The sequence below is a fragment of the Dermacentor variabilis genome, chromosome 2 (assembly GCF_050947875.1).
Source record: "Dermacentor variabilis isolate Ectoservices chromosome 2, ASM5094787v1, whole genome shotgun sequence".
In the NCBI taxonomy this organism is placed as follows: Eukaryota; Metazoa; Arthropoda; class Arachnida; order Ixodida; family Ixodidae; genus Dermacentor; species Dermacentor variabilis.
Window position 1 is genome coordinate 111980526 of NC_134569.1, and position 23181 is coordinate 112003706.

The 23181-nt window shown below is 48.5% G+C and overlaps 1 protein-coding gene across 1 annotated transcript in view; it reads right to left on the reverse strand.

The window, feature by feature from the left end:
- Nucleotides 1-4123: 4123 nt before the first annotated feature.
- LOC142572558 (sodium channel protein type 11 subunit alpha-like) overlaps nucleotides 4124-23181 on the reverse strand; it is a 31849-nt gene continuing 12791 nt past the window's right edge. The window contains exons 3-6 of the mRNA XM_075681747.1: nucleotides 15174-15429; nucleotides 13205-13409; nucleotides 10729-10938; nucleotides 4124-5093 (exon numbers count right to left, since the gene is read on the reverse strand). Coding sequence (XP_075537862.1) covers nucleotides 4734-5093; nucleotides 10729-10938; nucleotides 13205-13409; nucleotides 15174-15429 — 1031 coding nt within the window. The 3' untranslated portion in view covers nucleotides 4124-4733. The remainder of the gene's footprint in view (nucleotides 5094-10728; nucleotides 10939-13204; nucleotides 13410-15173; nucleotides 15430-23181) is intronic.

Sequence of the window (23181 nt, forward strand, 5' to 3'; positions counted from 1 at the left end):
TAAGCTAATGTTTTATCGTGCTCCTTTTAAGATGGCGCTCAGGAGTAGCATCTGTGCGGCTTCACTTTCGGGACATCATTCCACTCCAGCAACTTTTTCATTTCTATGCCTGTCCAAGAGGAAACTGTTCGTCGCGTTATACGAACCGCTATAAAGAAAATAATGTATAGAACAACAGCTTTTATGAAGGCTTTGTTGTTAAATTTGGTGATGGTGGAATACCAGCCATCTCTAGAACCCCATGTAGAGCTGACTTGGCGCATTGCAGACATCAGGAAAATTTCGATATTGCGAAAATTTGATGCCAAACACACCACATCCCCGTTGCGTTTCGGTGGTCGCGGGATGCACCTTACGTTGAGGCGTTCCTTCACCGATCGAAATACCACCGATCTATGAAGGCTCCTGCGCTTCACGTCGCGCAACACAGGCAGATAAGCAGTCGTGACCGGATAAGAATGATAAGGAGTGATGAGGGGTTATATGGGTCTCATGATAATTGATAACGGTTCGACGCGGGTGGATCAGGCGCTAGAGGGCGACGAGGGACTGTAATGGTCGGATCAATTCTGATAACGTTAATGAGCACTGATACCGGTTGATAAGGGCCGGATCAAGTCCAACGAGGCTGATCAGGACTGATATGGGTTGATAGGGGTCTTATCATGTCCGGTAAGGATGATAAGAATTGATAAGGATCGGATCGAGTCGGGTAAGGTTGGCAACAACCGATAAGGGTCGGACCTAATCCGAAAAGGTTGATAACGGCTACTAAGGGCTGATATTCTCTGTAATGGTCGGATCAAGTTTCATAACATTGATAATGACACCGGACGGACATGGATATGAGCAAGTGTCACAATGCTTACGCATACTCAGACAACTCACAGAAGAGTTTCTGAGTGGATTTTTTTAAAACCTCCTTGGTCGTGGCGGTGCCCCTCCCCCACGCAACTCCCGGCGCGCCAGCGCGGAAGCAGTTGTTCCCTTTTGCCCGCTCTGCTCCGTCGGTCGAAGCGCGCACGTGGCTTGGCGTCGCAGCCAATGGAAATTCAGGTGCCCTTTCGCTGCTACAGACGCCGGTTTCTTTCGCTCAATGGGCCATTTGATGCTTTCGCATTAACGCCAAGAGAAAATCACACAGTGGAAAGTACATAGCAGGAAAGTACAAGGATGGCCCACGTGAGTTCTTCGGAAAGAAAGATTCGTAGTTGAAAAGCTCATCCTGGCCTTTTCGAGGCAGTCGCGTTATATCAGCTATTAGACGAGTAAGAACGAATTTTACTGGCGACAGCTGTAAAATTCGGCAAAGACGCTTAAGACTGCTTACGTGTAAGAATGCCAAAGCATTGGCGATTTTTTTTATTTTCGCGCGTTCCTTGTACGCGCAAGCTCTTGCCTGCATTGCAACTATGCATCGGTAAGGCCAAATCGAAACGCACCAAGCGTCTCAACGCGCTCCTTTGCCTGCGAGGAGTTCATGATATTTGAAGGACCGCTCAGCCGGGCTCAGCGCCGTTCAAAATGGACATTAATGTTTTTTTTTTATACGCTCATTGCACACTCTCATGACGTGGCGTCACTTCCTCCCTATTACCCGCCGTGGTTGCTCAGTGGCTATGGTGTTGGGCTGCTGAGCACGAGGTCGCGGGATCGAATCCCGGCCACGGCGGCCGCATTTCGATGGGGGCGAAATGCGAAAACACCCGTGTGCTTAGATTTAGGTGCACGTTAAAGAACCCCAGGTGGTCAAAATTTCCGGAGTCCTCCACTACGGCGTGCCTCATAATCAGAAAGTGGTTTTGGCACGTAAAACCCCAAATATTATTATTATTATTCCTCCCTATTGGCTGGGCCGTCACGAGTGAAATGACGCACGCACTAGGCACACCTTTAAGGCCCATTCACACCAGCGACTGACAGTGGTCGCGCGACCAAGTTGGTCGCAAATAGTCGCTTTTTTCGGAAAGCGACCATTTTGGGCCAGTTGCTCGCTGCTCGATTTTTCAGTCGCGCGACGGTGGTCGCAAAACTGATAAACCAATCAGCGGTGCACCGGAAGTGATCTTTCATGTGTCTACATCCGGCCTCCTCCCGCGTCGCGGCAAATACAAAGTGCATGCCACCATAGATTCCGAGAGTTCTCGCTGCGAACGATAATCTCAGGGATTGCGACTTGCGGGTCGCGTTCAGCAGGGCTTGCCAGTGTGAACATCAGTCGCCTTCGGTTGCTTTTTGGCCGCGAGTCGCAAATGGTTACGCGACCTCCTCAAGTCGCCGGTGTGAATGAGCCATTAGCCAACGAGAACCGTGGAGCCGCCGTGACATCAGGGAAGCGGGCTCATCTTCCACCCAGTAGGCCCGGGCTCGGTTCTCACCCCGACCAAAACTTAGCAAATTTTCTTTTTAAATTTAGTGCCCCTGCGGCAATGTGCGGTTGGAGCCGGGTGCACGATATGGCAGCTTTGAAGCTTGTGCGCGGTTTTGCGCGCTAAGCGGGCTCTTCAAACAGAGGCGGCGTACGCGTGCGTGTATGTCGGAAGCCACTGCGGGAACTAGTGAAGCGGACCGAGGACGCGCGGTGTGCCATTCAAGCTGAAGAAATTGTTCGCGACAAGATGGCGGCGTCCGCTGAGACGACCTGCTGTCTTTCGTGGTGCAATCGAGTCTGCAAAAGCCGGAAGAACTTATTCGCCTGCGAAGTTTTCTTTGAGAATCCGTTTTCTTTGTAGCTGGTTAACATGGTCAACTTCCGCACCCTCGTTATTATTACGCGTGAGCGTATATGCCCCCCCCCCCTTTGAAGATTCGCGATGCGGGTGTGTGAAGCTCGGAGATAAATGTTTCCACAGCGCCAAGAATGAGGTCAGCGGCGCAGCTCTCACAGCTGATGATGGACGACCTATAAATAAGAATGGGCGAATGGCGCTGCGGATGACGTCATCGGAAAAACCTGGCGCGGTGCCAGCTCACCCAGGTAACGCGGAGCGGACGGCTTCAGCGCCCGACATAACTCGGCGCTCGGAGAGGCACGTAATCAGTTCCGTATCGGCGCTTGGAATTAACAGTCCGTGCTTCATCGCTGCTGAGTAGGATGGACGGAGCCTGTCCTTGTCATGATCTTGTAGCCGAACGGCGGGCTAGAAGGACCGAGGTGCAACGGAAGCGCCATCTAGAACAACTTGGGTCTACCGATCCGGAAGTCTTCGCTAAACGCCAAGCCCGGGCCGAGCATGCTCGAAAATACATTCGGGGTAGACGTGTCCATGGAGGCCCCCGAAGAGCATGCAGCTCGACCAGCGACAAGACTAGCTTCCCGGGAGTCTTGCCCAGTACCGTGCCCAAGTCAACGCGGAGTCGGCTGAGTGTGCTAAAGCATAAGATAAATAACTAAACAAACAATAAGCAGTTAGACAAACAATAATAAAATAATTAGATAAAATGCCGGCATAAATGAGAGAAAGTACGCTCACGCGAAATACGGCTCAATTCGTTCAACGAGGGTCGCCGTTTATTTTGATCTTATCATTCTCCCTTAACACTTTCATCAGGGCATGGACATTAAATTGCGCAAGAGGCTGAGTTGCACTCGTCTAGCTTAATTGTTCTTATATCACAGGTACCACGGCGGGACTATAGTGACACTTCCATCAAGAATGTGTAGAAATGTATGTCGAGACAGTGTGTATAAAGTTACAGCAAGAGAAAAAGCGTACGACTCGTGCGGATGCAAAAGGGCAATGTTATGAAATCGTGGTTATCACAATGCCTCATGAAGCTTACAGTAATGGTGAATACACAGCAAACTTTCTGCTGTAAAGCAAGTCTTAATCACAATTTTTAAAAAGAAGAAAGAAAGGCGCATGCTGCTGTCGCACCGCACCTAATGCACGTCTCTTCTTCAAAGGTCAGCAGCCTTACGGCGCGAAAAAAAATAAGGGGGGGGGGGGGTAGGGGCAGGGAAGAGATTTCTCCGGCTGCTACAAACAATAGTACATCGCACTAGAACAGTATAATGCACAAAAGAGACATAGTTTTTTTTTTAATGCTGGGAATGACACGGAAACAGAATCGAAACACTGCTGAACTTGAACCAAGCATTAACGCGCTTCTGAGAGCAAAAGGAACATAAACACAAGCCCCGCACGGTTTATTTTTCTTCAACGAGACTGGACAATCGTGTTTCGGCCACTTCACAGCTGCCCACGGGAGCGATGCCGTTGATTGCATTTTAAAGACCCTAACTGAAACGGGAAGAACGCTCTTGAGCTCTCGTCAACATTTAGGCGCATAAAAAAAGTGTTTAGAGAATTCGAATATCGTGATATCAAGAGATAACTTGCCCGACAAAAGAGAACACAACTAAGACAAAGAAAAAGAAATCAGAAGCTATGGCGCAACATTGAAACAGTTTAGTAGTCAGCCTAACAGACAGCCTTACACTGTAAGAGACAATCGAATAACCTAATTTAACAACAACAAAGAAAAAAATAAAGAAAGGCTCGCGCCGAGCAATACGGTCGACAAAAAGTCACAAATATATACAAAGTCGCGCTGGCGCTGTCATTCCACCGCAAAAAAAAAAATACAATAAAGAAAGAAAGAAAGAGCGCAACGGCCAATGTCTCGCAATAGTTCCACGAGCCAGTCTCCCCGGCTCGCGATATCGTTCTTCACGCGACGGCCGCTTGGTTCGAAGCACCGCAGGCGCGGGGCCCGGGCGCTGGAAGGTTTCACCAGTACTGCAGGTTGGTCTGGGTGAGCAGGAACAGCGGGAACGGCTGCAGGCGGTTGGCCAGCGTGACTGTCCGTCGCAGCCGGTGGGCGCGGTACGCCCGCTGCACGGTGCACGCCGCGCGCTCGAGCCGCAGCCGCTCGCAGCCGCGCACGAAGAACTCGGCCAGGACGAGCGCGGCGCGCTGCTCCTGCTGGCGCTGCATGGTGCCCGACACGGGCCGCATGTCGGGCCGGCGCAGCTCCGGGTAGGCGGCCGCCGCGTCCGCTTCCAGGCTGCGCTGCAGGGGCTCGCACAGGGGCTCGTACACGTTCATGCGCACGCGAAGGAGCGACTGCAGCAGGTGCACGTAGTGGACCTGCGCGAGCGCGTGCCGAGGTCGCGGGACTGGTATAGCGCCGTTCTTCTCTCTTATAGTGGTGAACCGAAATACACGTTTTGGAGCGCGTAATTCAGGTCTAGCTTCAGTATGGCGTAGTTATAGAGGGGCCCCCTTCGTGCAGAATTTGACGTTTCGAGCACGAGCGGTGAATGAAGTGTTTTGTGGCGCAAGGGCCAAATGTGGCCAAAGAGCGCCAGGCCGGTGGTAATGCGTTCGCAATGGAGCTATGAATAACGAAGGGCAGATGTTACGGTGGCTGTAAAATGGCCTAAAACAGTCGCTCTAAAGTGCATAAAACCAATACGAGATAAAATTATGCCGATCGATGGTTAATGGGCTGTACAATGGACACGAAATACACATTGTGAGATAATGATGATTTAGTGAAATATCTCACAGATATACTTTTTGCAATAAGCACTACTGCCTTAACAGAGCCCTTGGGATGCAAAGGCCTGTAGGCATGTGCTATGCAAGACTACCATCACAGCGGTATCCTCTAGAAAGAGGATGTGCTATGAATTTCCAGGGCTAAAAACGTGCAAGTCCGACATCGCTCAAGAAACCCAGAACTGCTTTCATGTCACAGAACGGTTCTTCACCAAGAAACATTGCTGGATGGAGAGGGGTGTGCTGGCGATATACAGGGGGAAAATGTCTCTTTCTCTCAGCTTCGGCTTCCCGACACTCCAGGAGGACGTGGAGAACGGTCAGCCTCTCACCACATCTACCACACGTAGGAGGCTCATTTCCGGTCAGTAAAAAAATTGTGGGTGTCATAGGTGTGTCCTATCCTGAGTCGACAGTACAGGACATCAGTTCGTCGTGTTTTCGTTTTCGGGGGCCAGAAACCTAACTTTGGCTTAATTAAGTGAAGCTTATTCGTACTTTCCATGTCCCATAAGCGTTGCCAGTGGCTTCGCAGATTCTTCCGTAAGAGAGGCTTCAGATCTGTGACAGGGACAGCAGGCGTAGGAATAATAGCTTGCGAGGTGATTGATGTAGCCATTTCGTCAGCTAGTACATTCCCCTCGATGCCTCTATGGCCAGGAACCCAGCATAGAATGACGTGCTGGTTAGATATATATACGCTCTACAGAGAATGGAATAGAGCTCAGTAAGTACGGGGTTTTTGTGTTTACAGAGTGACTTCAGGGCTTTTACGACGCTTAAGGAGTCTGTAAATATAACTGTTTTTTGAAGATTTGATTTTCTTATATGTTTCACAGCCGACAATAGTGCATGGGCCTCAGCCATAAATATACTTATTTCAGGGTGCAGTACATCGGATTTCGAGAACGATGGACCAATGGCTGAATAGGACACCCCGGCATGCGACTTAGAAGCGTCTGTGTAAAACTCTGTGCACGAGTTCTTGTACTGGAGCTCCAAGAAATGCATTTTGATATGTTTCTCTGGCGCATGTTTAGTGATCTCTACAAAGGATGTGTCACACTCTATCAGCTGCCACTGCCATGGCGCTAACAGTTTCGCTGGAGCCATAAGACATTGTTCAATCACCGGAGCACCGATTTCCTCACTGAGGTTTCTTGCATGCAATGAGAACGGTCTTCTCGCTGCAGGTCGGTTATTGAAGAGTATGGCATCGGTCATATCGTTTATGCATGAGTAAGAGGGGTGTTCGCGGTTAGAATTTAGTTTGAGGAAATATGTAAAACTGCTATACGATCTCTGAAAATGGAGTGACCATACATTTGCTTCTGCATAAAGGCCTTGTACGGGGCTTGTCCTGAAGGCTCCTGTCGCGAGGCGGATTCCTAAATGATGTACAGGTTCCGACATCTTTAAAGCACTTGGTGTAGCGGACTGATATACTATAGCGCCGTATTCAAGACGCGAGCCGACAAGACACCTATACAAGTTCAAAAGACATTTCCTGTCACTGCCCCATGTTGTACTTGATATACGTTTCAATAAGTTCATTGTTTTGAGGCACTTAGCCTTCAAGTATTTAATATGCGGGATGAATGTCAGTTTCGAATCCAGTATGATGCCGAGAAACTTGTGCTCGGCGCTTACAGGTAATCTGCTACCAGAGAGCTCAAGAGCAGGACGTGGTACTATTCCTCTCTCATTCGTGAAAAGAACGCAGGTACTTTTCTGTGGGCTCAACCTGAAACCGTTTTCGTCAGCCCATTTTGCCACTTTATTTAAGGCATGCTGGACATGTCGTTCGCAGATAGTGAAGTTGCATGATTTAAAACCAAGCTGAACGTCATCTACATATACAGAGTATGACATCGTTCATGGGATAGCCATGCCCAAAGAATTCATTTTCACAATAAAGAGTGTGCAGCTTAGCACACCACCTTGTGGAATACCAGTTTCCTGGGTGAAAGACCTTGACAAGGCATAGCCCACCCTAACACGAAATGCGCGGTTAGAAAGGTAACTTTCAATTATACTTAACATACTCCCGCGGATAGCCATAACGGAAAGGTCTCGAATAATACCGAAGCGCCATGTGGTGTCGTATGCTTTCTCCAAAGCAAGAAATACGGAGAGAAAAAACTGTTTGTGTATGAAGGCATCCCTTATATTTGCCTCAATGCGGACAAGGTGGTCTGCGGTCGACCTGCCTTCTCTGAAACCACACTGGTAAGGATCTAGTAGTCTATTGCTCTCAAGGATATAGATTAGGCACCGGTTTATCATCTTTTCAAAGAGCTTTCAGAAACAGCTTGTCAAAGCGATAGGCCTGTAGCTACTAGGTAAGGGCGGGTCCTTACCTTGTTTGAGTATGGGTATTATTACAGCTTCTTTCCAAGAAGATGGAATATACCCAGTGGCCCACATGCCATTAAAAAGTGAGAGGAGTGTTTTCTGTGTTTCAGGATGCAGGTAGTTGAACATTTCATAAATGATACGGTCACCACCTGGTGCTGAGCTGTTGCAACAAGCAAGAGTAGCTTTGAGCTCCGCTAAACTGAACGGGCGGTTGTAATCTTCATGTTGGGCACATTTCCGATCAAGGCGCTGTTGCTCTGCGCGTTCTTTGAACTTCAGGAATGACAGTGAGTAATTCGATGCACTGGAGATATACTCAAAGTGTTTCCCCAGACAGTCTGCCTGGTCTTCCAGGCCATCTCCATGGGTACTTACTAAGGGCAGGGGGTTCATCTCCCGGCCTTTTAGTTTATTCACCCTATTCCACACTTTTGCCTCGTCTTTGTAAGTATTTATTCTAGATATGTACCGCTCCCAGCTCTCTCTCTCTCTCTTCGCACGTCGACGTATTCTCCTGCCTTGAGATTTGACTTGTTTGAAATTAATAAGGTTTTCAGCTGTTTGAGAATTGCGAGGCAATCCCCAAGCTTTGTTTTGATTTTTGCGTGCTTTTCGACATTCGTCATTCCGCCATGGGATGCGACGGTTCTTTGCCAATCCGTTAAATTGTTTAATGCATTTTGTTGCAGCGTCAATAATAAAACCAGTTAGGCATGCCACAGCATCGTCTATATTAAAATCATAAATGTCGTCCCATCCTAAACACGTGAGTTCTCGAAACAGTTCCCAGTTTGCTGATTCGAGGTTCGATCGAGGGAAATGCGGCGAGCATGCATCTGGTTTGGTTAGGTTTAAGGTAATTGGGAAGTGGTCCCTCCCATAGGGGTTCTTGAGAACAGACCACTCCAGGTAAGAAAATAGTGAACTCGAAACGATGCTCAAGTCTATGGAGGAGTATGTGTTATGTGTAACATTGTAATACGTTGGTTCTTTGTTGTTCAATGCACATGCACCTGAAGAAAACAGAAAGTTTCCTATCAGGCGCCCATGCGCATCCGAACGCGAGTCGCCCCAAAGGGGGCTATGTGCGTTTAGGTCACCAACGTCTATGTATGGCGGAGGAAGTTCATCGATAAGGCTTTGGTATAAAGTTTGTAAACAGGGATAAGGTGCCTCAGAAAGGCTGGCCAACGTTTCGATAGGAGGACCTATCTTCGTCAAAGGCGGCCTCGTCATCCTCGGCGTGTTAGTTTTAAAGGGTTAGTGCAGTGACGTCACGTGCGGGTTTTGTCGCTGGCGGCTGGTTTTAAAGAGAGAGACTTCAGAGGAAACGAGCGCTGTCGTCCGACGTCTGTGAGCTTAGTTCCCAAGACGAGAGGACAAGAGCGGGAGAGTGGGAACGCGGGGAGAAAAGAAAGAAAAGCAGAGAAAAAAAGGACAAAAAGGAAAAAAGAAAAAAGGGGAGGGGGAAGCCAGGGCGACACCAAGACAGAAGAAAAAAAAGGGGGAGAGAGAAAGAACAAGAAAGAGAAAAACAACATTTTAAGAAAAACGGGGGCTTGGGAGCGTGTTGGGGATGCGAAAGGTTAGGAAGCATTCAGGGGGAGTCGTTGGCGGCATGTTTTTGTGGCATTAGAAGATCCGGTCAGGCGGTCAGTGCGCGAGTAACACATTTTGCGTGTATTCGCGGGCTTCTTTCACGCTCGGAAAAACACTTTTATATATGTAGCACGTATTTAATTACCAACGGAAAGCTGTATCGGGAGTTTTTCATGTTGCTCTACAATTTTCTCATTGACACTTTCTATATTATTTAAGATGTTAGAGAAGTTGGTTAATTAATTAAGGCTAATTATGAAATTAGGCAGAACGCAATAAAATAATCTGATTATCTCCAAGTGATGGCAAACAACACTGCGTTGGTTCTGTCCAGCTACGTGGCATTCGCATACATTTAAATGTTGGTGCATGGTAGTTGGGACACCCTGTATATATATATATATATATATATATATATATATATATATATATATATATATATATATATATATATATATATATATATACATAAATGGGGTGCGACGAAAAAAGCAAATACCGCGACCAAGAAAAAAATGTTTGCCAAAAATTAAAGAACGTTACGGTTCCCGCATGAGAGCCGAAACAATTTTTTTATTTCTCGCTAACAAACTATTTTCTTGGTCAGTGTGCACTTTCTAACGCGACAGCGTTAAGGGCTCAATGTTCAGAAAATCCAGTGTCGGCGTCGGTGGAGTTGTCCGAGGGCGAAAATTGCCGTATATGTTTAAGTGTATGTAAATGTCACACCTTGCAATATGACATGCTATATTGCCATGCCCTTCTATCTCTAAAGTTGCTCATACCTTGTCTTACATTCTTGACAAAGTTAGTCCTCGGAATTTTGAGAATGACGGCCCATAAACAAACGCCATGAAACAAAACATCGACAGCGCATGGCTTTTATGTTAAATCTTCTCAGACATAAATAGTAAAAGTGCCAAAAATAAAAGAAACCTGAAAACGACGTAATTTCTATTCTACAAAGAAAGCGCGTCTTGCGTAGCGTTCGCCGCCAGCGTTCCCCGGTAAACGTTTCGGTTGCATGAGCTGCAGCTTGCCGGAAAGCGCGTCAGACGCAGTCGGGCGATTTTCGAATGCTATCGGCGTTCCACTCTTAAGGAGAAGCTGAAGCGTTCTCCAACTTCTTTTCCATCACGCCTCTTCCCGACCAGACGGGACTCCGTCAAACCACGGATTATACGTGTTCCCCTATACCACGTAAACGACTTCCCGCACTTCACATTCCTGCTGTTAACGCTTCAAGAGGGAGCGCACGTCTCACCCTGTCACCGCTGAGCAAGGGCACGTCCATGATGGCCAGCGCCAGCGTGTTAGGCCGCGGCAGCCGCAGAGGACGCGGCAGCGAGTCCAGCAGGCTGGGCAGCGCGGCCAGCGGCAGCGTTCGCCGAGCGGCCACGTCGAGCCGAGCCCAGGCGGCCGCGAAGTCCACCAGGTCAGCGTCCGACAGCCCGCTCAGCTCCGTGTTGAGCGCCTGCACGCGAACGCGGGTGGTGTCGGGAGCCCCGAGGGAAAACTCGCGATGCGTGCTTCGTAGCGCGTGCCGCTGGGCTCGTTGGTTAGACAAACGTAGAGAAGGCGCGCTTCTGGGCAACGGCAAGAAGTGGCAAGCACGAAACTCTTGATGTCGCCGCGTGGGCGTTAACGATAAGGCTAAATGTCTGGACGCTTCGGGTCTCCGTGAAAGCGCTCTATTTAGCGCTGCTGAAGCACTTAGTCTACCTGTTTAACATTCTTTGCTAATGTATTGCGCACCGGGTCTGAAGCTGAGATGATAATTTTTGGAGTCATTTTCTTTAGGTGAAACGCCCGAGCGTACGGTGTCGGCGAACGGAACAAATGATGATGATGAATATAGTGTTTGGTGGCGCAAGGGCCAAGTATGACCGAAGAGCGCCAGGCCAATGATAATGAGATCAAAGTGAAGCGATAAAATACGAGCAATGGATATGACAGGGCTGTAAAGGGGCCTAAAAGATGGTGACTGTAAAGTGCGTAACAGCTACATGTAATAAAACTATGACAATGACTATGAAGCGTGCCAAGGACGCGAAAGATGCATTGTGAAAGAATTACAATGTGCTAAAATTGTTCATAGGATTAAAATTCGGAAAAGCACTACTGCCGTAACAGAGCCTCTGAAGCGCAAGGACCTGAAGGCGTGCGCTGTGCAAGTACTGCTATCACAGCAGCGTCATCTGGATAGAAGATGCGCTACGATACTATTGGCCTATTAACATGCAAGACCACATTGTTCAAGAAACCTAGGACAGCTTCGGTTGAGAAAAGGGGTTCTTTATAATAATTACCAAGAAACATACCGGGAGGGAAAGGGAGAGAATACCGGTATGCTAGAGGAAAATGTTTCCTGGTTGTAATCCTTCGAACGCTTTATTTATTTATTTATTTATTTATTTATTTATTTATTTATTTATTTGTAATACAATTAGCTTAAACCACTTCAGTTCGGCGCTCAGTAGAACGACAGTCACGCTTGTACCAACACTGACTGCGTTCGTTCGCAGCAAGTGACAGCGTATGGCATTTGTAGAGTGCTGCGCTGACCATGAAGAAGGTGAGAGCACCGACTACGCTCACCTGGAAAAAAAGTCGTAGCTTCGCCCAAATGGAGAGGCATCGATTGCGATAGCAAATCAGCAGACATCTATAAGCTAGCATATTAGGTTTATAAGCCCTACAATCCTGCAAACATTCGCTTACTAACTAAATTAGCAAGCACGGTGTCACGCGCGCACAGGTAAACATGAACATATCGTGCTTGATGACCGCGGAAACTCCCTGTGAAATCGCTGGAGTGAGTAAGCGCGGCAGCAGCAGCGAGCGAATCGACCATCGTGCTGTCTTTCACTGCAACGTGAACTAAACGTCGAAAGCTACCGGCACTGCGCGTACTTTGTCCACATCGCAGGTCGCTTTGAAGATGAGGCCCGCACGGGCGCGCACTTTGTTCATGTCGATCGCTTGCAAGATACAGTCGCGCCGTAATCAGCATCCGCCGCGGTCACGGAGTAGGACATCCGTGGCCGCGGTAGAACGCCCCCCTTCCCTCCCTCCCTCCCTCCCTCGCGTCCCCTCTCATGCCTCGCACGGGGGGGGGGGGGGGAGAGCGCTGCGAGAAGACGGGGCGAAGACGAAAGCGTGTGCGAAGGTGTGAGCGGGAAAGAAGGCGAGCGAAGGGAGAAAATGGAGATAAACCTACTAGACGCCCGCTGTCCGCGTTTCACGAAAGAGTTCTAGATTGTCCGTAAAACGTATTGCCGTTCGCGAATACCTGGCTAACATTGCGGTGTACGACAAGCAACCGCGCTGGTTGCGACATATTGTAATCCGGAGTTTAAGTAGAGATCACAGAAAGCTAATAATTTAGTGATCTACCATATTCTACTTAACTGCTGGTGTAAAGTGTCGGTGGACACATAACGGCTACCATGCAGTCCTTTTATTATCTTTTTTTTTCTTCGACGAGAACAAACACTTAACACAAAAATGTTCCAAACGCGCTGTAGTTGTACGAAGCGTCGCATGGTGTTGCTACCAGCATTGCTACCAGTAGCCCGGTAATCCATGAATGGTTGGAAGTTTGCGGACACGCTAAAGCTCTGCAATGTGTCCCTGGGCAAACACACTGAGCAGCGCCCGGATCAGTGCTCCTGTCTATCCTATATCTAGCGCCCTCAAACTCCCCCCACCGTTTTCCCTTTCTGCGTACGTATACATACTTGTTCGTATCCGGCCAGCAGTACGGCGACGTACGAGTTGAAGATGATAAAGTTGGAGATGAACAGGTAGGAGACGAGGTAGGCGACCGCGAGGCCCTTGCCGGCCGGCAGCAGCCAGCCGAGTACCTCGTTCCACGCACTCGTCGTCGATAGGCGGAAGAGCAGCAGAAGCGCGCGCCAGAGCTGTCCGAAGTTCACCAGGCCACTGCGCAGGATAAGCCAAGTCCTTCCTGTCAGTCGATCTCAACAGTCCTCGACGGTTATTTCCGCTAAGAGATTCCTATTCGCCAAACTTCTCTTCAGTAACCTGGATTCGTCATCGCAGAGATGATATAGTATCACTGCCATCTCTGTACCGCGAATCATCACTATAGCGCCAACTTTGGTCAGTGAAGGAATGCTTTAACGGGCCAAAGCTTCTGTGAACGCTGGGCCAGAACAGCACTGAAGCACACACTAAGCGCAGCCCAATGAAGCTGCTCAACTCCTCACAATAAAATGAAGAGACTGCGGTGAAATGGTAGCGCAACGTTTTCACGAGAAAGCTTCCCACGCGCGATGACCGTTTTTTTAGAAGTGGAAGTGAACATCGAGTCTAAGGTTGCTGCGTTAAGTTAAAGGTTACGCTTTTTTTTTCGAGTGCACGCCTCTAGTTAGTTCACGACGCTGTATTTCGATTCAGCGCCTGCCACACAGCTCGGTGAATGTGCAGTGCAAGCACATCGAGATGCAAGCGCTCCAAGTCGCCATATGCGCTCGCTAGAATGCAAGCTTGTATCGAAACTACACCCGATTCTTTGAAGAGCCCAGATGCCACGTCGAAATGCAATGCCACAACCTGCGCCCGCATGTTCTTACAAGGCAGACAATATAAGCAATATTTTTAAATCAGAATAAATTCTATTTTGCACTTCGGGGCAGCAAAATCAGTCATGAGTTTATAGCTTTGAAAATGATGTAAGAATGCGCTCTTCAGCCAAAATATAAGCCGTTAGAAAGCAGGCGCTCTAACTCCCAGGTCAGCAAAATACGCAGATTACTCAGTCGGCATTATCGCTCGCGCTGGGATGAGCGCTTCAATGTCCTTTGTATTACACTGTTAAGCTTTACAGCCGACATCTATAGTCGGCCTATAAGAGCCAACGTCAACTTTAGTCTGGCACACACTTTAAACACAAGGAGTAGCACGACCTCTTTACAGCGTACACGTAGCGAATAAAAGAAAGCAAACATTCCAGTGTGCTACTGTCTGGGGTCGAGGGAAGCTGCGTCGGTGCGCAAGCGGGCACAAGTAACGCGCTACAGTATTTCACCACGAATCCGCCAGCTTCCGTCATAATCCTCTTTTTATTTGCTGTGCAGCGCACATTACCTTCGCTTATACCTGCAAAACAAGAAAGCCTGCATTCCCTGGCCCACTGGGTAGATGTATACACAGTTTAAACAAAACGTCGCGCCGAAGTGGAAGACGCCTCTGATATATCAGCTGACCAGTAGCGCACGCGAGCGCACGCAGAATGGACGTTGCGGGCCGCTTTTGTGCATAGTGTCGAGCTCAATCGAGAGTGTCATTGCGCGTCTCGTGAGATGGCGCTCTGGTGATAGGTTGTTCGGTAACATTGCATACAGGAGGATCAGCGTAGTGAGGCTTGGAAACGGGCAAGACAGTAAGATACCTTTCCTCACCCATCGTCGATGCGTTCGTTCGGCACAGCGCGATAACCACGCTGGCAGTTATCATGCCCGACAACATTACTAAGGCGTACTGTTCGTTTGTATCGGTAAGTGCAAGGAACACATTTCCGGCGGCGCAGTTACCTCTAAGCTCGAAAGCGGCTCGCATACGCGAGGCGACGACGCAAAGGCGTCGGAAATACGTTCCATGTGGTTGGCTACACATATATACAGCGCGGAACGTTGTTACTTCGTACGAGCCACGATGCGCTGCGAGGCACCTTGCGACGTGTACCTGAAGCTGTCGTCGGAGCGGAGGGTCCCGAACAGCGAGACTCCGAGCACGCCGTAGACGAACATGACGAGGAACAGCAGCAGGGCGATGTTGATGAAGGCGGGCACCGAGGCCGCGAATATGAGCACCAGCTGGCGCACGCCTCGCACCGACACCAGGCTGCGGAACACGCGCAAAATGGCCAGCGTGCGGAGGCCCCGCAGCAGGACCCACTCGGGCCGGGACTGGGACACGCCGGACAGGAGGACGACGTCGCCTGCGCACGACGGGGCCGGTATGGTATGCATACACGCCGGGCGGTGCGTGCTATAAACGTGCGAATGCGTTTGAGGCCCCGGCACTGTTGACTTTACAAACTAGACGCGTGGGACACGAACGAGGCAGGTCCCGAACGAGAAGCACGCTTAAAATGACTGACATTAAAAAAAAATGTCGCAGTTTCGTCCTAAGGCCGAACAATGTTGATTGCGATGGCAAATTATTAGACTACTGTACGAAGTAAGGGTCGTATAGGTCGCATAAGTTGAAGTAAACGTTCGCTTGTTATTCAATCCCCAAGCACGGTGTCACGCGCTCAACGCACAAACATGAACAACTCTCACTCGATGTCAGCGTGCACTCACCGTCGCAAAGCTGGCGCGCAGAAGAGCGACAGCAGCCGCGAGCGAACGCATCGTGCTGCCTCTAGCTTCAACGCGTCTCTGAAACTTTAGATTACTCAGAACTTCAAGCGTTGGGACTTCAAGCATTAGCTGTGCAGGGTGTTCCACGTAACTTGAGCCAAACATTAAGGATATGCAGGTGCCGCGTAGGTGGAGAGGACCAAAGTGACGTTGTTTGCCGTCGCTTGGAGACAGTCAGACTATCGTTTACATTCCGCCTAATTGCGTAATTAGGCTTAATGAATTGATCAACTTCTCAACTATTATAGTTAGATGAAAATTGTCAATGAGAAAATTGTAGAGCAACGTGAAAAACACCCGCTACAGCTTTCTGTTGCTCAACACGTGCCACATAAAAGCGTTTTTTCCGAGCGTGAAGGAAGCCCGCGAACACACGCAAAATTGCTGCGCGGCTGGCCGCTCGAGGCACTTTGCGTGTGTCTGCGGGTTTTGCGTGCATTCGCCGAACGTTAGCTCCTTCCAGCTTCGCACCGCGTGCAGGGGAGAAATGCGTCGCATTGACTTAGGTAATAATCAAGAATGGTTTCTGCCGTAACTTCTTCTTTTACATATAACAGCAGTGAAAATCAGTTGACTCAACAAATTGGAGACAATATCTGTGCATTGGTGTTCACAGTGTTCGCACTCTAATTTAAAACACGTTTTCCTTGCACTCTTCGTAAAACTTGAAGAAAGCAGCGAGCTTCTTTTTGGAAAACGATCGCTTCATCTCGTAATAGTAAGCACTTTGTGCACTGCTTTCGGCGGGCGCTGGTGGGTCAACGAAATAAAAGCAAAGCGAGTTATTTTGACGCTTTTGCCGCGGCTCAGCGCTTTGGCCAGTGTTGGTTAACAGAGCTATATAACGCTAGAAATTAGACTCGTGCATGCGCCGAGCATGATATCGGAAACATCTCACGCGATGTTTGCTCTGGCGTGCAAAATGTCAGCACGCAAACGGGCATTTTCCTTCTTTTTTTTCTTTTTTTACAAAGGCAAACCTTAAGCACTCTCTATGTAGTCGTTTTTCTCCCCTCTGTCCACGCTCTTTGTCCTGTTTAAAAAGGCTCCCGATACTCGAATACGAAACTGGGCCACGCACGCGGAACTGAGTCACGCACGACGGTAAAAACGCTACGGTACCGCGGAAGGGACGGGGCAAGGGTCTCGGCGTTTGCTAACGGCGGCCGCTTCCCGGGGCCCTCACCCACATCTTGTCTTATTACGCGAGGCTGTCGGGAGGGTTGGCTCTGTGCTCTGCAAGTGCCGAGAAAAATCAAGTGCGGCAGAGGCCTCATGCTGCGATCACTCAGAAGCTCGTAAAACACGGCCCCCTCCCCGCATCGACCACAATCTGGTCCGTGACTCGCTGCTTTACGAGCGCTCGCACGTCGACCGTATATGTGTATTACCTGCGTGAAAGGATTCTGTGCGGCGATCGTGTCACTGATCGGGCGGAAAGGTTCGCTGCTGTCACGCAGCCTTTGAGGAACTACAACTCGATTTGTCAGTGGATAGTCGACATTCATCTTTAGAAAGAGTAAAGCATAGCAAAGGTCAAAAAACAACAAAAGAGAACGGCCAGAGAAAGAAAGAGAATAAAAGAGAATGAATGAATGAATGAATGAATGAATGAATGAATGAATGAATGAATGAATGAATGAATGAATGAATGAATGAATGAATGAACAGGAAGCCGCGGTGACTCTGCGGCTGCTGCGTTCTTCAGGTGAGCGCGAAATTAAATTATGGGGTTTTAATACGTGCCAAAACCAACAATATGATGCATGAGGCAAGCCTAATTATTTCTGACCATCTGGCAATCCTTCAACGTGCGCCCGGTGCCCGGCACACGGGCGTTCTTGCATCTCGCCTCCATCGAAACGTGGCTGCCGCGGCCGGCCGGGATCTGAACCCGCTCTGGCGAGCACAGGATCGCGGGGTTCGAATGCACGTGTTTCTAACGTTGAATAATTTTGATCGTTGAGCGATGTCGTTGCACTTTCGTGCCGACAGAGGACCCTCGAGGCGCATTCGTGCCGCCGCCATTGTTGAGCGTTCGCGCTCCACGGCGCATGCGCGGTATGCAAAAAAACGACGAATCGAAGTGGTTCGCACCGCCAACACTATACGCTCAATCGACACAGTGTACCAGGGTCGTTGGTTCTGTCTTGCGCTGCTCGCATTCGTCGTGTGCGCGCACACACATTTTAAGTGCACCTGTTGAGCTGCTGTGCCAGTGACCGGGTTGGAACGGGTGGTAGACGCCAAAAGCCAACGTACTTCACTTGGACGCGGGTGGACGCCAACGGTCTCCCGTCGGTCTCACCTCGTGCACCATATATCCAGGTGCGACGCCTCGTCACGCTAGCGTCGTGAGACGCCTGGTATAGCATGCTTGGGCGCTGTTCCTTCTGCATAGCAGGAGTTGTATTGCGGGCTTTTTCGCGCACACATGCTGCGCCAGCGTGTACCTATAGATCACCGCCCGAGAAGCGCAATGCTAAAACTTGCTGTCAGTGTCAATGCTTCACACTCCGGGCGAAACTGACAGATTTTTTTTTTTTTCGGAGAATGATCAAGTGGCAGAACGTAGCTTTCGTGAGATGGCATGATTATGTAACACGCTTTCTCGGGCTGACGTGTGCAAAAAGCGTGCTGGTTTAGTTCCTCTAAGCCTTCTGCACACACGGAAGAACCCATGGCCTAATTCAATATTTCACCGCAGGGTCACGTGGTGTGCCTGGCCCGGCGATCCCGTCTCATGAAAAGGTCATTTATTCACCGGTGCGGTGGTAGCGTGCAGGTTTAGCGTACCTTTCTTTATGTCCACGAAGATGAATGTCCACGAATGAATCAGGGAACATATTTTGCTTATATACTCTTGACGGTGAACACAAAACAAAACAAGTAAGAACAAAATTGCCGCATTTATGCTCTTGTAAAACGTCCGTAATTTCTCTAGCCTCGTGGAGAGTTCTCAAGTATTATGATTGATGTGATGCGTGACTTGAACATGTGCAATAATAATTCTTCCGGTAATAACTCTTGCCTTCGAACATAATAACACGGACGGCTGTAGACACCATGTTGAAAAGTAGTTTTCGTTCCCCAATGGCAGCTGAGGACTGGTGAACACTACAGCAACTCTGCAAAGAGATATATGCGAGAAGCACGTGGTCGGCGATGGCCCCAATCTGTGTGACCATAGCACGGTCGTAGCATTTCTTGCTCGTTTCTTAGGCCCGAAAAGAACGTTCGTCTGACGCTTCTTCTGACTGTGCAACCGAACTCGGTCTGTCAGATCGAGAACCATTTATTGAAGCCTTTCGAAGCGTCCCTGCGTTTGTGAACTTCAATGAGGGTTCCAAACGTCTCAAAGCGGGAAGCGGGAAGAGCGGAAAGGATGATTCCTTACGTTTTATATGCCTACGTTTTTTTTTTAGTTCTAACCTGTTTATGCGCTTGAGTGATTTAATAGACCCAGTCGGAAACACCGTATCCATGATGCGTTTTCAGCTACTACCAATCGCTTCCGGCTCTTGCAGTACACGGCGCCATAGCCTTCGAGATTGGCTCCCGTTGCTCAGAGAGAACTGTCGCCGGCTGTGCGATTTGGACACTGCCTGTCGTTCCGGGGTTCAAGCTGCCACACGCGAAGAAGAGCGTACGTTGCCTAAGGCCACACGCCAATCCGACCAACGCCCTGACATGGAAACCTGCCTGTGTGTTACCATAGCGAAGGATCCGCGTTGGTGGTCTTCATTTCTCAATATTGCGAACCATTTTCGATAGGACCACCGAAGTAACGAAGTTTACAGTATTATTCACTTCTTGCGAAGAGGGGGCAAACAGATCAGAAATTGCTACTCGTTCAGCCTGAAGGTGAGGGCTGGGCACCCTAACCTTACACCCTATCCCGAAAGATTGGAGGCTGGTATATGTGATTTTTTTAGACATTACTGGAGCGGACGACAACGTGAACCGCAACATTTCGTGGTATATTCTGGAAGGGCAAAGCTTAATAATAATAATAATAATAATAATAATAATAATAATAATAATAATAATAATAATAATAATAATAATAATAATAATAATAATAATAATAATAATAGATCTACACCAACTAGCCAGTTTCATCCCGGCTCCTTACGATGGACGCGCTGACGACGGCTAACGTCATACGCCGAAAATACGCAAGAAAAGCGCGTCCCATGTAGTCGCCGGTTGTGGGTGAGAGACGACGCAGGAGCGACGAAGGGGCGATCGACGTCACTTTGACGGTCACTGTACCGCCGCCGCCTCCGGTGGGGGAAGGGGGGAGGGGGAGGGGGCACTGGGGCAAACACGCCGGTGAGGGCAGCACACCTGGCCGTCCGCGGGTCGTCCGATCGATCTGTTTAATGACAGCCGCCGCTGCGCCGCCATCAATATTGTAGCGAGCGTTTGCTTGCCTTCCCCCACGGCCCGAAGGACGCTACTGTGGGCGTTTATAGGTGGAGAAACCGAGTCTGAACACAACGCTCGACGACGGTCCTGATTGCGGACTCCTCCCCACCTCCGCGAACGTCGATGGCGAAAGCGGCGGCGAGTGGAGAGCCACTTTCCACGCGCCACTCTCGTATTCATAGCGGGCGAAGGTCAGTTTAAACTAATTACGGGAATCTAAATATGAATTCTGTTCTACTTACTGTAATTCACTGCCTCGAAACACAGTTAAGCGTAAGAAAAAGGAAAAGAAGAAACTACCAATCCTTTATATTGGCAAATATAGAAGAACACATTTAATACTCCATTTTCGGGAGAAACTATCTCATCGGAAAATAGTTTTTTTTAAACAGTGTGATTGTGCCCTGCTTGCTATTATATGCACTGCTGTATAACAATTCCTTTCGTATTCCAATATCGTTCTGTTGTATGCTTCTAGAAATTAGACAGACTTGCCTGCTCTATTACTATAGGGTATTAATTAAATGAACCCCTCTCGCACCTTTTAGGTGAGTTCCGACTTCAGTCAGCGATCACAACTTTTCAATAAGAAAACAATGTTCGACAAGGCAGAGATTCTCACCTTTATTATGAATTCAGTAATATCTAATGGAACGCATTGCGTCAATACATAACAAGATTAAAAAGCTATCGAACACTCTAAAACAAAATGACATCCTTTGGGTCGTATCTTGCCACACAACGATAATCATCATGTCTTGCCCGCATTTCCTTTCTTTAATGCTGCGATCCCGGTACTTCCAAGTCACGAACGGCATGCGAGTTATCAGCATGACAGAGCATTCTCGACAGGAAAGTAGCGAGCGCAGAGTTTTCAAGAAAGGAAACGCAAGCAAAAGAGATAACGATTATTGTTGTGTGGCAAATATACAACCCAAAGGGTGTAAACTTTTTTTGGAGTGAATGTATTTTATAAATATTGAAGTATTTGCTGATAACGTTGATGAATTGTGGGCTCAGTTATAAACTTACTGTTTGACAATAAAAACTGAACGATGTACAAGGTCAGAAAAACATTACCCCCATTGTTTCGTAATAATGAATTTTCGTGCGAAAGGCACCATTACTGTCTTCGTTGTTGAGAAGGCTGACTGATCAAGCACGTTCAACGCAAAAATGAATTTCGTGCGAGTAGTTGACCTTGCAATCTTGATTAGGCAGGTCTTGTTGGTTGTACAAACATTCATTTTCCTTTTCCCGATCTTTTATCTCCGCTTGAAATCAGGTTACTTCGCCTCCACACACAGAGAGAGTTCTTCGAATACCGCGCCCTATGTGGCTCGGGATGAGTGGGCGAATGATCTAAACGGTATGAGCCACTGCGGTGTATCGAGTCAGTTCGCATTCGTTCTCTGTACTGTCTGGGTCAACGGATTCAGCTACATTGTTATTGTTTATTGCTGCAAGAAATGATGCCTCGGCTGCCCTTTATTCTTCCGCTAAGAATGAACGAATACGGACAAATTGTAGAGCAACAACAACAACAACAACAACAACGACGACGACGACGACGACAATCGTTGTGGGAATGTCTAAAATGTACAAATGCGCCCCTCTATAGGTAAGTGAATTATGACGTGGGGCGCGTGTCAGTCCAGCCACGCCGTTTCTGCGTATACCTGCTGTTGCACGGAACTTGCTATAAGCGACGTAGTCGTCGTTGCAGTCTTATCACAGTATATTAAAGCCACCGTGTGCTTTCCGGATCGCGGGCGGAAATCGGCTGGCGCCCTGCCATCAGGCGCTCTCGTGCTCAGGCTTCGTTTACAAAGGTCTAATGCGCGCTGATAATCGGAGATCGATATTTCATAAATCATGGCATATTGCTCCCAAGAAGCACTACTGGGAGCTGAAACCAAACCGGCTGTAACAGAAAGTGGCATGGATAGTGCGTCAGCAAGCAGAGGAAATGCACGTGATCAGCCCAAATGGTCTCCTCTGTTCATTTCGCGTGTACCCCGAACGAAGCCATAAAAATCCCTATCCCTATTTTGTTTTTATTCTTTTGCAGAGTAACTGTACAGACTTTATCTAAATGTCTTCCTCCTAGCATCATCTGAAAAGCGTCACGGTTCGTCGCTTTTTTTTTTTTTTTTTGTAAAACGAACGATAAGAGGATACGTTTGTCCCCCATACATCCGAAGCCTGTATGGGTGATTGCAACGTTACATGGAAAGTCACCCACAAAGGTAGCGTTCTATCAGCTTTAGTAAGCGCTCCTATGCGAAAGAATGAGCGCGTGCATAAGCTATATGTGGCTTGGCTTATAGACTGACATCGATGTCTGCTCCTGCAAATAGGTGCCTGCTGCCGTGCGACCACTCCTAGCGACTTTCTCTCGAGGCCCCCGTTATAAGGTCTGCTTCGTGCACCATCTCGTCTAACCTTGATAAACTTAAGACGCTGGTGTAATACCCTTATGTAATGCATATGATTACGATGATTATGATGACGACGACGACGACGACGACGACGGTTGCGATGGTCAGTGTCGGCAACGACCAGCTCTAGCATTTTTGTGCAAAGAATCAATCGCTCTCAATAACCGTCATAGTTGAAGTAGTATTTTGGCGCGACAAAAACACGGAAACAAGGAAGGTAGACGAAGACAAGGAGAAAATTATGGACAAATTATGGAAAACCAGCTAGCGCAACAATCAACTCTTTTAGAATACCGTCATAGCTTCGTAAGGATCGTAGCATCATAAACAAGTCAAATCGTCATAAGGGTAAATTACCATCCGAATGCGTGCGGCGAAAAAAAAATTGTCCTTCATTGCCCCCTATTTCAATTCACTCGTCTCCTATATTATGCATTCCATCCTGGACCCCCG